Source organism: Falco peregrinus, chromosome 13, assembly GCF_023634155.1.
Source record: "Falco peregrinus isolate bFalPer1 chromosome 13, bFalPer1.pri, whole genome shotgun sequence".
NCBI lineage: Eukaryota > Metazoa > Chordata > Aves > Falconiformes > Falconidae > Falco > Falco peregrinus.
Genome location: NC_073733.1, coordinates 13365503 through 13377866, shown reverse-complemented (window position 1 = coordinate 13377866; position 12364 = coordinate 13365503). Strand labels below are relative to the sequence as shown.

Sequence of the window (12364 nt, the reverse complement as noted above, 5' to 3'; positions counted from 1 at the left end):
GGGCAGAACAGGCAGCTATTTACCTGCCCAGGTGCAGCACACACATGCGTTAAGCTGCCTCCTCTCCCGATGAACAGACCACTGACCTCTTACAGCAGCCAGATGAGCAAGAAAATCACCCATTCAAAAATAGGGCTTTTATTTTTATGTAAAAAAAGAGTAAATAAAAATGGACTTTTTTTCTGGTCAGGTTCTGACAGCCACAAACTGCTGGCCCCACTGCCTGCGTGTATCTCCTACCATCAGTTGGAGGAAAGTCAAACAGTTAAGACAAAAACAATGCATGAAGCTAAGACAAATGTTACAGAATCTCTGCAGCAAAGAAACTCGGAACAAAGCAACCTGGATCCTTCCCCATTAAAAGGAGCTAAATTCCTGGGTCAACACCACCCCTCTAACAGAGGAGAGACCTCCTGCCCCTAGCGAGCCATCCCAGATAAGGAAAATTAAGACAACTCTTTCTGAAACCACTCAAGCCCCATGCCTGGCGCCCCTTGCAGAGCTGCCTCTAGCTAAGCTTTTCTTCATGAGGATTCTGGTCCCAACAGCCCTTATACGGGCCAGCCACCTTCTGGTTACTTTGCTTCTGCCCCCAGCAGCATCCCCACTTCTAGCCTTCAAAGCATATTAAGTATCAGTACCAGAGAAGGCAGCTGAAAGCACTGCAGTCCCATTCCAACAACAGGATAGAAATGAGCACAGAGCCAGCGCGAGGTACACACTGACCAAGTCGCCTGGGCACTGGGTCTGGAGATCAGCTGACAATTAACAAGCAGGTCTCTGCACTACAAAACAAAAAGCAGGAATTTAATGTTCTAATCCTTTTATGATAAAGTTTGAAAAAAGTACTGAAGAATTTTTTTCAGTAAATTCTGAAATTTAGCTGAGGGTCAAGCCAAGCATATGGCCAGATTAAAACCAGAGCCCTTCAAATAACCAATCTGTCCCCACCCAAACCCACTCAGATGGGCCATGACAAAGCCAGTCCTCCAGACACCAACGTATTCTGTGACTGTCAGGTAACAGCTCCAACCTTGGAAGAAAAGGAAGAAAGAGGCAGGACAAGATGTGGGGAGAAATGTTATTCCTCCCTCTCAAGGTGAAAACAGAGACACCAAGTAAGGGCCAGGAGCTACAGCTTCCCTGAAGGTAGCACTTCTATTGGCATCACGGTGTTCAGCTTTAGAGAGCAATCCAGTGCAGGGGCTGTCAGGCACCCCAGTCCTCTGGCAACCCTTAAAACAGGATGAGGAGCGGTACCTGAGCAGGGTGTATCCCGGGTTAACACACCTGCTCACTCGTATACACAAGCGAAAAGGAACTTGCAACTTGCTGGCCTGTCTGCCACACAGCCAGTCCTCTTTCTCAAAGCCTCAGACTCCTCCCTCCCTACCGATGCGGTCGACTGCTTTGAACAGATCCAGTCGCTTACTCCGAGCTCTCTTCTACCTCCTTTTGTTTCTTCTTCTTCTTCTTCTTGGTGCTGGTCTCACTGGTCTGCAAAGGGGTTGGAAAGGTCAGGAAAGAATCGAAAAGAACCCCCTGCTGCTCACTTCAGAAGGAACTGCCCCACTCCAGATGCAGTGCGGGCTCCCCACGGCCACAATCCTCCCTCACCACCACCATACAAGCACTCAAGCACGCCTGACTGAATGCCACCATCCTCCCACCAGGGCCTGTTACAGGGCACCAGAGCACAGAGGCGATCTGGCAGGAACATCTACCCACCCACTCGCTGGGGCACAGATGGCTGCTCACCCCATTCCTGCCCCACTGCAGATCCACCCCCACAAGCCTCACCTGCCTGATCTCCCACCACTCTCAGCCAGTTCAGTTTACAAATGCACCTACATACAGACATCTTTCTCTGCCCGTGGGGAGCCTGGCACTTTAGGGACATGCACAGAAGGATGCTGATGCATTTATCCTGGAGACAGTAGGGAGAGACAGCAATCTCTCCCATGCTTGGACCACACCATGACAGCATGGAGTTACATACCACTTCTATTTGCTCTCCCCCACTCCCAGCTGCCTCTTTGGCCTTCTTCTCTTTCTTCTTCTTTTTCTTTTTCTTTTCGCTCAGCTCCTCTGGTGGTGGGGTGGCAGGGGATGGTGGGGTCATAGCCTCCTCACTTTCACTCTCCGAGTCTCGCTTCCTCTGTTAGGGGAACACATTGTCAGCCATGCCACCTTCCAAAGGAGCTCAAGTGGTGGGAAAACAATTTGCAAGCCATTGCAACTATTTTGCCTGGTTCAATCAAACTTTGCTGTTAAAAAGGCTTTGAGCAGGGCAGCGAGCTACAGACTGCCAGCGGTCCACTCCAGCATACACTGTCTGGAATTTGTTTCTGCCAGAATTGCACCTTGTATTACTGTGTTTCCTGTACCCCAAATGCTCCAGAGTTTGAAACGCTGCTGCACCTTCCCAAGTGCATGCACAAGCCCTGACGTAGATCCTTCAATCACAGCACAAGCCCTGACTTAAGCGACTCCTGCATGGACATTTCTGCAACTGCCTGTAGTCTCCAGAAAGGGTCTCTGGCACAACAAATCTCCATTGTGGCTCCATACAACGTTTCCTTGGATGCTGCAGCTTGTACACAAGTCAGAGCTCCTCATACTCATACTGTGCTACAGAACTCACACTCAAAGTACAAACACCCTAGGGGCAAGACCCTAAACAGGTCACCCTACAGGCAGCTCACGGGCCTCGCAACCACAACACACATCAGGGCACCAGGTTCCCAGAATACAAAACACCTTCCCTTGTAAAACAACGGATCAAAGCAGCACACAATCCAGCAACTGATACCAACTGCCTGAAGGAACAGGAGCATATCCACTCTTCGTCAGGGCCCAAACAACCTTACAGCCAGAAACCACTGATGATACTCACTTTTGGAGCCCTCTCCAGCTCTGAAACAACTCTGGGAACAGCAGCTGCCTCTTTCTTGCAAGCATCCCTGAAAGAGAAGATCCCCAGGCTGAGCAGGACACCCACTGCCTCACACCACTCTGTACAAGTACAAAGCCCTGTCCCCCTTGCAAGGGCTCTGTAACCCACATCACATGCTGGGGGGGCAGGGGCTGGTGTGGGGACGACCTGCAGCCTGCACCAGAGCCAGCCGGGCTGGGCAACAGCAAGGCCTCCCCCATTTAATTTAGCAGACTGACTCCCTCTAAAACCACAAGCACAGGCTAGAAAGGGATAACTGTCTGCCCAGGGCCCTTCCCTCCAGTGCAGCCCACTAGCAGCACATTACCTGGGACTGCAAGAAATACCACCACACTCCACGGGTCCAGACTGGTCCTAGCTCAGACAGTCTTAGGCTATGCCTAAGGTGTTCCAAGCACAAATGGCAGCACCCAGCCCAGCCACTGCTGCACGGGGCTCCCCTGTACCCACCATACAGAAGCCACACACCATGTACCCACCTGTAATCCACATACTCCTTCTTCCAGGAATCTGGTGTGTTCTCATTGGGCTTTCCATGCTTGTCCAGCAGACCCTTCTGGACCATCATCCTCTTTTGACTGGCCTGTGAGCAACATGAACAAGTCAGCCTGCAGCTCCAGGGAGGAGAAATCCTCCCAGGGCTTCACCCACTCAGCCTAAGAGGAAGTAATCCAGGAAGAAGACAAGCCAATAACTAGAGCGTTACTGATTTAACGCTTCTCCAAGGACTTTCTAATAAATTACATAAAACATCCCCTGCACAGCAGCCTACGAGTCTCAAGACAGAAGGTATCTTCATCAGTAAATAAGGGCTGCTTTGTGGGGAAGTAACAGCAGCAGAACAAGATGACTGCACATCATGGAGCTCAGATCTTTGACTGGGTTTCTCCAGTTTAAATGACCTGACACATTTCAGCCGAACCACTCCAGCTGCAAATTAAGTCTGGAGCAAAGCCTTGCAAAGTGCTTGAACTGGACCACATTACCTCACATTTGCCGCAAGATACATGTACATGCATCCCCACGGCTTTCTACATTTCACCTGAACCACAGGACTGGAATTAGCCACAGCAACACCAAGTTTTAAGCCCACACTGCATCACTCACCACAGTGAAACACCAGTCTGGCTGCAGTTATGCTAGTACCGCTGGCCTCCGTGACTACCACATGCTTGAGACAGGAGAGGAACCCAACAACTGTTCCCACTGCTCCTGTCCTTTAGGCGCAATTTAGTGTCTCACAAGACAGTTTCCATTTTGGCACTGTTGCAGTTGCACCAGAAGGAAAAGCAGCTCCTTGCCCAGCCCCTCCAGAGCCATCAGTACAGGGTGATAGATGAAGGTCATCTTTGCACAGAGTGCTAATGCAATCCACTTCACATCATTTGGCTCTCTATCATTTGGCTGGTGCTGTACAGACCTGAAAAGCCCACACCCGAGAACCAGCCTCAGCTGGACCTTGAGTAGAGCTGCCTAGGCTCTGCTGGGAGGGAAAGCCTCACTGCCACCAGCACTGGGCTGGCACAAGCCCCCCTAACTGGGAAGCGCCACCATCATGGCTCTAGAAGAGCACAGCAGAATTACACTGAGGCCCTGGAGAAGGCACCGATGCAGCTCTGCTCGAGGGGCCTGGAATCCCACATCCTGACAGCTGGGCACCCACCACTGCCCTGGGACTGACTGCGCCCCCACACCACTCACCTTGGGACCAAGACCCCATCTGCGGGGATACGTGTCTCTCTCCATGATGACTCTCTTGATCTTCGCCACAATGCCATGGTCGCAGGTAGAAATGACTGCTGTGGTCATCAAGGCAATGGCTACAGAAGCAGGCAGAGTTCATTAACTTTTTAATAGCAGAACTGCAACAGCAATGCAGGAACCTGCTGTGTTCAGCCTGTTCTTCCTCTGTCAGCACAAAGAGGAGCAACACCCCCCACCAGCATCATTTCACCCCAAACAGCGAGACCAACCATTTCCTAGAGCAGCACCAACACCACTGCATGGGAAAGAGCTCTGTGAGCAGCTGCTGGAGCACTTCCAGGCAGCTCAAGGAATGCCACTACAGAAAGGAGCACTGCTGCTCCTTCGTCAGCTCCCAAAACCTTGCAGAGCCAAACTGCAGGAGACTAATTTTACCAATAAATTATGTTTTTCTTGTCAGGTCCCTGAGATGACAAGAGTGCTAGCAGTAGAGAAAAAGGGTGGAACGGCTTGGCTGCATTAGACCTCCAAGGTCCCTCAATCCCACAGGTCTGTATGGAGCGTGAGGCTGTGCAGCACTGAGCACCATGACTGACCATCTGTACAGTATGTCAGCTCCTGTCACCTACACAGCTTCTTTGAAGACCCTAGTTAGAACAAAGGGCCCTTTAGAGTCACTTCACAGAAGCTGGTAGTTGCTCCAGGCCTTTTACACCCATATGCTCAGGAATTGTGATGTGCCAGGTGGCAGTATGTGATCAGACATCATCCCTCATCTCAGTGAGGACGGAGCTCCAAAAGAGGGGCTCCGACCCTGCCAGCACCACTTCACTCCTGCACGCAGCCAGCCACACACCACAGCAGCCCCCAGTAGGACACTGGGAGACTAAAGGGTCTCTGGAGGCTGCACAGCACCCAGACCCTAGAACAGGAATCAGGGTGCTGCAGGAGGGCAGCACCACTGCACTCAGAGAATGGATAAACTTTGTCATCACCTCACACACAGAGTGCACCTGAGCATTATACAGCTGAGAGCAGGCTGAAGAACTCTTCACACCTTGCCAAGGACCGATGCAGCCACTGTTTCTTAACATCCTGGCTAAAGATGGCTGGTGTTGGGTACACTAGCCCACAATCCCCATGAGGAAGCACTATTTAAACCTTCTGCACATGGGGACTCATTTGTTGTGCATTCACTGGAACACAGTCTATTATTTCTGCAGCTAGCTGGGCACAAGAAAGAACAAGTAGTTCCATACCTAGGCAGATAGCTTCTCCTTTTGTGGTGATGACAACAATCTCCTGATTAAGTTCAATACCATCTTCGTATCTCAGGACACCAGGTAGCATGATCTTGGCTCCATAGCAAATGGCATTAACCTGAAAATGTAGGGAACAGGAGGGCTTATAAGCTGTTACAGAATAAAAACAAGGTAAGAAAGGCCTCTAGTATTTTAGCTTCCCATTGCCATTACTGTCCCAGTGATAACATCCCTACATATCTATTTCTTATTGTCCACTATATAAAACTTGGAAGCTTTGGATAACGCAAGTAAAGCACCTACTACAGCAAACAACATGAGGCAGAACTCTTACAATGATCAGCATCCTCCTGAAGTGAGGAGAGCAGCTCCTCTGCTACTCAGTTCCTGGCTCTTGCATCTTACTGCTGATCTGGCAGTGGCCCATACTGGGTCCTACACAGCTCACAATCTGGATAGTGCCAGACACCATGTGAATCCTGATCCCCCATTTATTGTATTAGCTGTACAAGTGCTCTGGTTTTGACTGGGACAGAGTTAATTTTCTGCTCAGTAGCTGGTACAATCCTGTGTTTTGGATTTTGTATGACAATGATGTTGATAACACACTGATGGTTATAGTTGTTGCTAAGTAAGGTTTAGACTAAGTCAAAGACTTTTCAATTTCTCAGGCCCTGCCAGCGAGAAGGCTGGCAGGGCACAGGAAATTGGGAGGGGACACAGCCAGGACAGCTGATCTGAACTAGCCAAAGGGATATTCCACACCACAGGACATCACGCTCAGTATATAAACTGGGGGGAGTTGGCTGGGGCCTGCTGATTGCTGCTCAGGTACTGGCTGGGGATCAGACAGCTAGTGGTGAGCAACTGTATTGTGCATCGCTTGGGCTTTCTCCCTTTTGGATTTTATTCCTTTCTCTGTCCCCTTCTCATTACAATTGTTATCATTAAAATAAAATATAACTATAATAATTATTACATTGTTCTTATCTCAACCCCATGAGCTTTACTTTTTTACTGAATCTCCTCCTCATCCCTCAGGGTGGGGAAGAAGGAAAGGGGGGCGAGTAAGTAGCTGCATGGTACTTAGTTACGAGCTGGAGTTAAACCACAAGACGTTAGGAGGACATTTTGCAGTCTCTGGCTGTCAAGTGGCACTATCTCAGTAACTCACCGCACTGTCTTTCATGACTAGCCGCTTGTGTGAAGTCAGCAGTTTCTCCAATGGCAGGATAACTCTTCGCAGGTAGCTGTCATCCCTGTTGTTGTCATACTGCCACTGTGCATCCAGTACATCGTGCATAGTCACCATGTTGTCCTGCAAAGACACAACCCCTCTAAACTCTCCTACCAGCCACCAACTCGAAACGCACACAAGAAAACAGCTGAAGTCCAACAGCAAATAGTGTACTGAAAGGGAGACAAACAGATGTCTGACTCAGAAGCATCAAAAAAGCAACCTAAAAGAAGCAAGAATATCTTCCACCAGCAGTCTGAGGTCAGCTTGAGCTGTGCTACCACAGACTTCAGCCCTACCCATCTCAGATAGCACTTGGATCTAGTGTATAAGGTCTGTCCACATGAAACTTTGAAGTATGACCAAACAAACTAACACCTGGGACATCTAGACCAAGATCAGTGAGTAGAGGTCTATATTAACCAGCTCTTCAATCTGTGACATGGAATAAATACTGGAATCAGTTGTAAGCACCCAACACTCGGAATTCAGAAATGATTGCCAGTGATTACAACTGTGGTAAGTAAGAGCACAGATGGATGGGGAAGCACTTGCATTCTGACACTCCTGCTTTGCAAGTAAATAAATCAGTTCTGGGATCTGGATCAGCAGCAAGACCCAGCTACGACCAAACTGAAGACTGTAGAAGTGTTCACAAAAGACTGCATCTCCCAGGTGCACTTCAGTGAAGCATGTTCCCTGTACCGTGCCCTGACAGCAAGCAGTCACAGACTGCTAAGCAGACAGCTCACACACCTGAACTCACAGCACGTGCATGGTTTGTGGGCCAAGAAACACAGGTGGCATAAAACACCTTGGGGTTTCAGTCACCATGGTGTGCTTCCCAGTCACTCATTGTCCCAAAGCTTAATTACCAGAACAGGGGCAACACCCTGAACTGAGCTCAACACTTTGGTTACAGGCCGTCTATGGAAGAGCCCCCACATTTTCAGGGCTATTCACAAAACTTCCCCCAGCCACCATGCACCTATATACCATCTCCTAACACTGTAAAACACAATTCCAATGAACTCTCGCAATTCTGGCAATTTTAAATTTGCTGGTTATAGTTACAGCTACCACTCTACCTTCTCTCCCAGGATTCCTGAGCGCACTCTGCGGAGCTCTTGCATCTGGCCCCCCACACCAAGCAGCAAACCAAGATGAACACAGAGTGTTCGGATGTATGTGCCTGCTTCACAGCTCACCCAGAAAATACCTGAAACGCAGGACAGAAGAGTATTTAAATATGTATCTAGAAATGAACCACATCAAGAAGCTCGCTCCAAGTGAAGTTCTGTGCCCAACCCTTCACAGAGCCATCAGCCTGGGGTGATAGATGAAGGTCATCTTTGCACTGAGTGCTAATGTTCTCTAATTGACATCATTTGGCTCTTCAACAAAGGATGCAACGGTACAAAGAGCCAGAAGGGATTCGCTTCTCAACAAACCAACGTAATGCATGAAGCAGTTACTGCTCAATGATGGCAAGGATTTAGGACTTAAGACATCTTCCAAGAACAGGAAGCAGCCCATTTCACAGGAAATTTTATCAACTGTCAGCTTAATAAGAAGGCGGCAGAAAAGCCCTGTTTTACCTAATCTTCTCTCAGGATCATACTCCACCAGCTTGCTCTCATAGATGGTTCTGACTCTCAGTTGTCGTTTGACAGCAGCAATGAGGGGTGGTCGCTGAAACAGCGCACCTGTCAGAGTTTCAATTGCCTGAGGGCAGAAGGAGAAATTAACAGCTCACATCTACACCTTAATGTAGCACTTTGGGCTCTCCAGCAACCATGACCACTTCCATCAGTGAGAAACCACAAGGTTCATCATAATTTGGGGATGCCATATTTAATAAAGTCGATCTGAACCAATGACGTGGTCAAAATGCTACCCCGACTGCCAGTGAGTACAGCTAAGCTTTTTCATCAGGTGGCAGTATGTGATCAGACATCATCCCTCATCTCAGTGAGGACGGAGCTCCAAAAGAGGGGCTCCGACCCTGCCAGCACCACTTCACTCCTGCACGCAGCCAGCCACACACCACAGCAGCCCCCAGTAGGACACTGGGAGACTAAAGGGTCTCTGGAGGCTGCACAGCACCCAGACCCTAGAACAGGAATCAGGGTGCTGCAGGAGGGCAGCACCACTGCACTCAGAGAATGGATAAACTTTGTCATCACCTCACACACAGAGTGCACCTGAGCTCCACTCCTACCCTCTGATCTCCCACCAACACTGCACACTTTGCTTGTGAACTGCCAGCATGGCTAAGAGCATGCCGAGACTTACCCTGGCAAGCTGAGCCTCACTTTCAATTGCATTGTGCAGCCGAACAATTCCCACATACTCTTTGCCTGAAAGAATGACAAGAGCAGTCAGGAGTGGCCACTTGCATTTAATATTGACCTCAAGGTCCACACTGCTTCACAGCCACACATCCACAGAGCCCTGACATTATCACAATCCTCTCTCCTAGGAAGTACATAGCGTTTATTATGGAGTTGGTTCCAACAAAATAAGTCTAAGTTACATTTATTTCTTCACCGAGTTTTATTTCACTGGACTGGTAGAGGATGAAACCAGTCTGTCAGAAGTGTTTTCACTGACTAAACAGTACAAGCCCCAGAGATGCAAAAAAACCCCAACCAACCAACCAAACTTGTGACAGCATACATGCGCCCTCCCTGTCTTGGAGTGAGAAAGACAGACCCTGAGCTCAAGGCACTGAAGGCCAAGGGTAGCCCTTTTAAAGACTGGAAATCTCCATTTATCTCCAAAAGAATGCCACATCTCCCCAGTCACTTAGACTGTAAATAGTCCCAGGCAATAAACGTACCTGCGCTCTGCTGGGATTTGACAAGTCGTGTTGCCCTCTCAATGCATACGATGAGGCACCCAGTCACCTTAGGATCCAGAGTGCCACTGTGTCCAGTTTTCTCTACTCGAAGGATGCGTCGAATCCATGCAACCACCTCATGGGAAGATGGATTGGAAGGTTTGTCTAGGTTAATAAAGCCAGACCTACAGTGCAAGATGACAGAGTAGGAGCTAAGCATCAGGGCAAACACAGCAAGAGCACAAAAACTTTGACAGTATTTGTAATGCCTGCAAAGATTTCTGTATTTCTACATAGCCAAGTAAGCGACGAGCCTCACAGCTACCCTCAGTAAGCACACAACCAGCTGCTCCACACACAGCAGGTGATTATTTCGCATTCAAAGAATTCTCTTCTCCCCAGCCTGCTCATCACTACTCTGCACTCAACCATATCAAATGCTACAAAGTCCAAGCAGTCTCAAAGTCTAGCAAGCCAAAAGATTTTCCGTAAGACCCCAGAGACTTCCTCAAGTGTTTGCACGTCTGTCCAGAGATGAGCCACAACCCCAGAACAAAGCAAACTTTACAGGAAGTGACCAGCAGGTCCCATTTAGACATCTACTGGTTAGTAGCAAGGCACCGAGTCAAGCAGAGAGGTCAAAGGGGAATACAGAACAAAAAAATGTTTCGAGAATATTAACTGTGAAAGAAAAATAAACCACTCTGCCCTCATTACACTCACCTAACATAGTCAGAAATCTCTCTCTTCAGGGGATTAGCACCGGAAGAAAGAGGCGTGTAGTGTGCTGTCATCACATTTAACTTGTCAAAGTTCTACAAAATCCAAGCAACAAGTTACAAGTGTTCTTGAGCTTACAGTGGCTTCAGCATTGCTTTGCCCCAGTACATCTCCCAGTCACATGTCTAACTTGTACATTTAAGCAAGAGAGCCTCCTCCAAAATGAAAACTACCCAACGATGAAACAACATTTTACAGAAAGGGAAGTCCTGCACTGAAAGAGATAGGAAAGCAGCAGAATACCAGCCTTTACAATACAGGATAAATCGAGTGTGCCCCAGAAACTCAGCACAAGCAACTCAGAAGTCTACACAGACCACAGGCCACTGTCAGACCGAAATAAATAGCTGAAGAAATCTGGTGGGGTCTTTACAGGAGATGGCAAACTTAGAAAGGAGGCATGCAAATGATACTGCTTGCCAAAATTTTTAACGTGATTTCTACACGTGGAAGGCTCGCCTCCACTTTGAGAGTCACGCATGCGGTTTCTTAGCAGCAGGGTTTGGAAGGAAGGAACCGAGCACCACCACGGGCCTGCACCGGGAGGGGCAACGGAGGGGGCGCGGACGGGCCGCGAGATCGCCTATAGCCCACTCTACCTTCAGCAGCAGGGGCCACTGGGACGTGTCCAGCTGGACAATCCGGGACTCGGGCTTGATGAAGAATTCCTCGGTGTGCTGGATGTCCTGGGGGCGGATGCAGATACCCAGGTTGAGGAACGGCGCTGGGAGGCCCGCGCTCCCGCCCGCTGCCACGCGGTCCCGCTCCCCGCCACGCGGTCCCGCCCCCCGCCCGCTCTCCCTCCGGTGGCGGCAGCGGGGAAGCCCGCTCTGGCACGCTACGAGCCACCGCCAGCCCGATTCCCGGACCCCGCGGCCCGGGCTGGGAACCCCTCGATCCCGCGATCCGGGCCCCGGGCAGCCCCGCGCTCACCGCTATATCCTCATCGGGCAGCGCCCGCTTCTCCTTCTTCCGCCGCTTCTTCACGGTGGAACCTGCGGGAGAGACACGCTGAGCATCCCCGCCGCGGCCCGCCCGGTCCCGCCGCGCCAGCGGGGCAGGCCCAGGAGGACACCCACAGCCCCGAACCCCCTCCCGGGCCGGGCGCGCCCCACGTGGCGCCACAGCAGCCCCGAGCGAACCCCTCCCCGCCGGGGCTCCCCAAGCCCAAGCCCCCCACCCGCCCCCGCGCAGAAGCCCGCCGCGGGGGCACCACCCCGCCGGTACACCCGCTGCGCACCGTCCCCATCCGCCATGGCCGCGCCGCGTGGTGGTGCCGCGCCGCGCAAGGACCGGAAGCGCTGCCCCTTTCCCGACAAGCCCCGCAGCAGCACGTGACCGCTCCCGTCGGCCCCAGCGCTGCGCGGGCCGGTGCACTTCACCTTTCCCACGGGCCCCTCTGCCCGGTACAGAGCATCGGGCGCTCCAGCCCGGTGCTCTCCGGGGCTGCCAGCGGTCGCGGGGCCCGAACCGCTCCCCTCACCGTCCCTAGGCCCCGCTACTCCCACGGCCCAGCCCGGGGCCACACCGCTACTGGGCGCTGCGGGCGGTGGCGTGGGCGCGACCCCTCTGCAGAGCGGGAA

The 12364-nt window shown here is 51.0% G+C and overlaps 1 protein-coding gene and 5 non-coding genes across 6 annotated transcripts; all 6 read right to left on the bottom strand.

Annotated features, from left to right (window-relative positions):
- Positions 1-122: 122 nt before the first annotated feature.
- Positions 123-12116, bottom strand: DKC1 (dyskerin pseudouridine synthase 1). Its single transcript, XM_055818346.1, has 15 exons — positions 12022-12116; positions 11715-11776; positions 11381-11467; positions 10725-10816; positions 10002-10186; positions 9455-9519; positions 8758-8884; positions 8248-8378; positions 7097-7240; positions 5920-6040; positions 4658-4776; positions 3436-3539; positions 2897-2963; positions 2000-2158; positions 123-1497 (listed from the first exon to the last, which is right to left on the bottom strand). Exons 1-15 carry the CDS (start codon positions 12035-12037, stop codon positions 1429-1431), a joined length of 1548 nt encoding a protein of 515 aa, XP_055674321.1. The 5' UTR covers positions 12038-12116; the 3' UTR covers positions 123-1428.
- LOC114012298 (small nucleolar RNA SNORD83) lies at positions 4271-4346 on the bottom strand. Its single transcript, XR_003554675.1, has one exon. It is a non-coding gene; the product is annotated as a small nucleolar RNA SNORD83 (small nucleolar RNA).
- On the bottom strand, positions 5415-5660 carry LOC114012302 (small nucleolar RNA SNORD17). The gene has a single exon (XR_003554678.2). It is a non-coding gene; the product is annotated as a small nucleolar RNA SNORD17 (small nucleolar RNA).
- LOC114012299 (small nucleolar RNA SNORA36 family) lies at positions 7938-8077 on the bottom strand. Its single transcript, XR_003554676.1, has one exon. It is a non-coding gene; the product is annotated as a small nucleolar RNA SNORA36 family (small nucleolar RNA).
- LOC114012297 (small nucleolar RNA SNORD83) lies at positions 8477-8552 on the bottom strand. Its single transcript, XR_003554674.1, has one exon. It is a non-coding gene; the product is annotated as a small nucleolar RNA SNORD83 (small nucleolar RNA).
- On the bottom strand, positions 9105-9350 carry LOC114012300 (small nucleolar RNA SNORD17). Its single transcript, XR_003554677.1, has one exon. It is a non-coding gene; the product is annotated as a small nucleolar RNA SNORD17 (small nucleolar RNA).
- Positions 12117-12364: the final 248 nt, after the last annotated feature.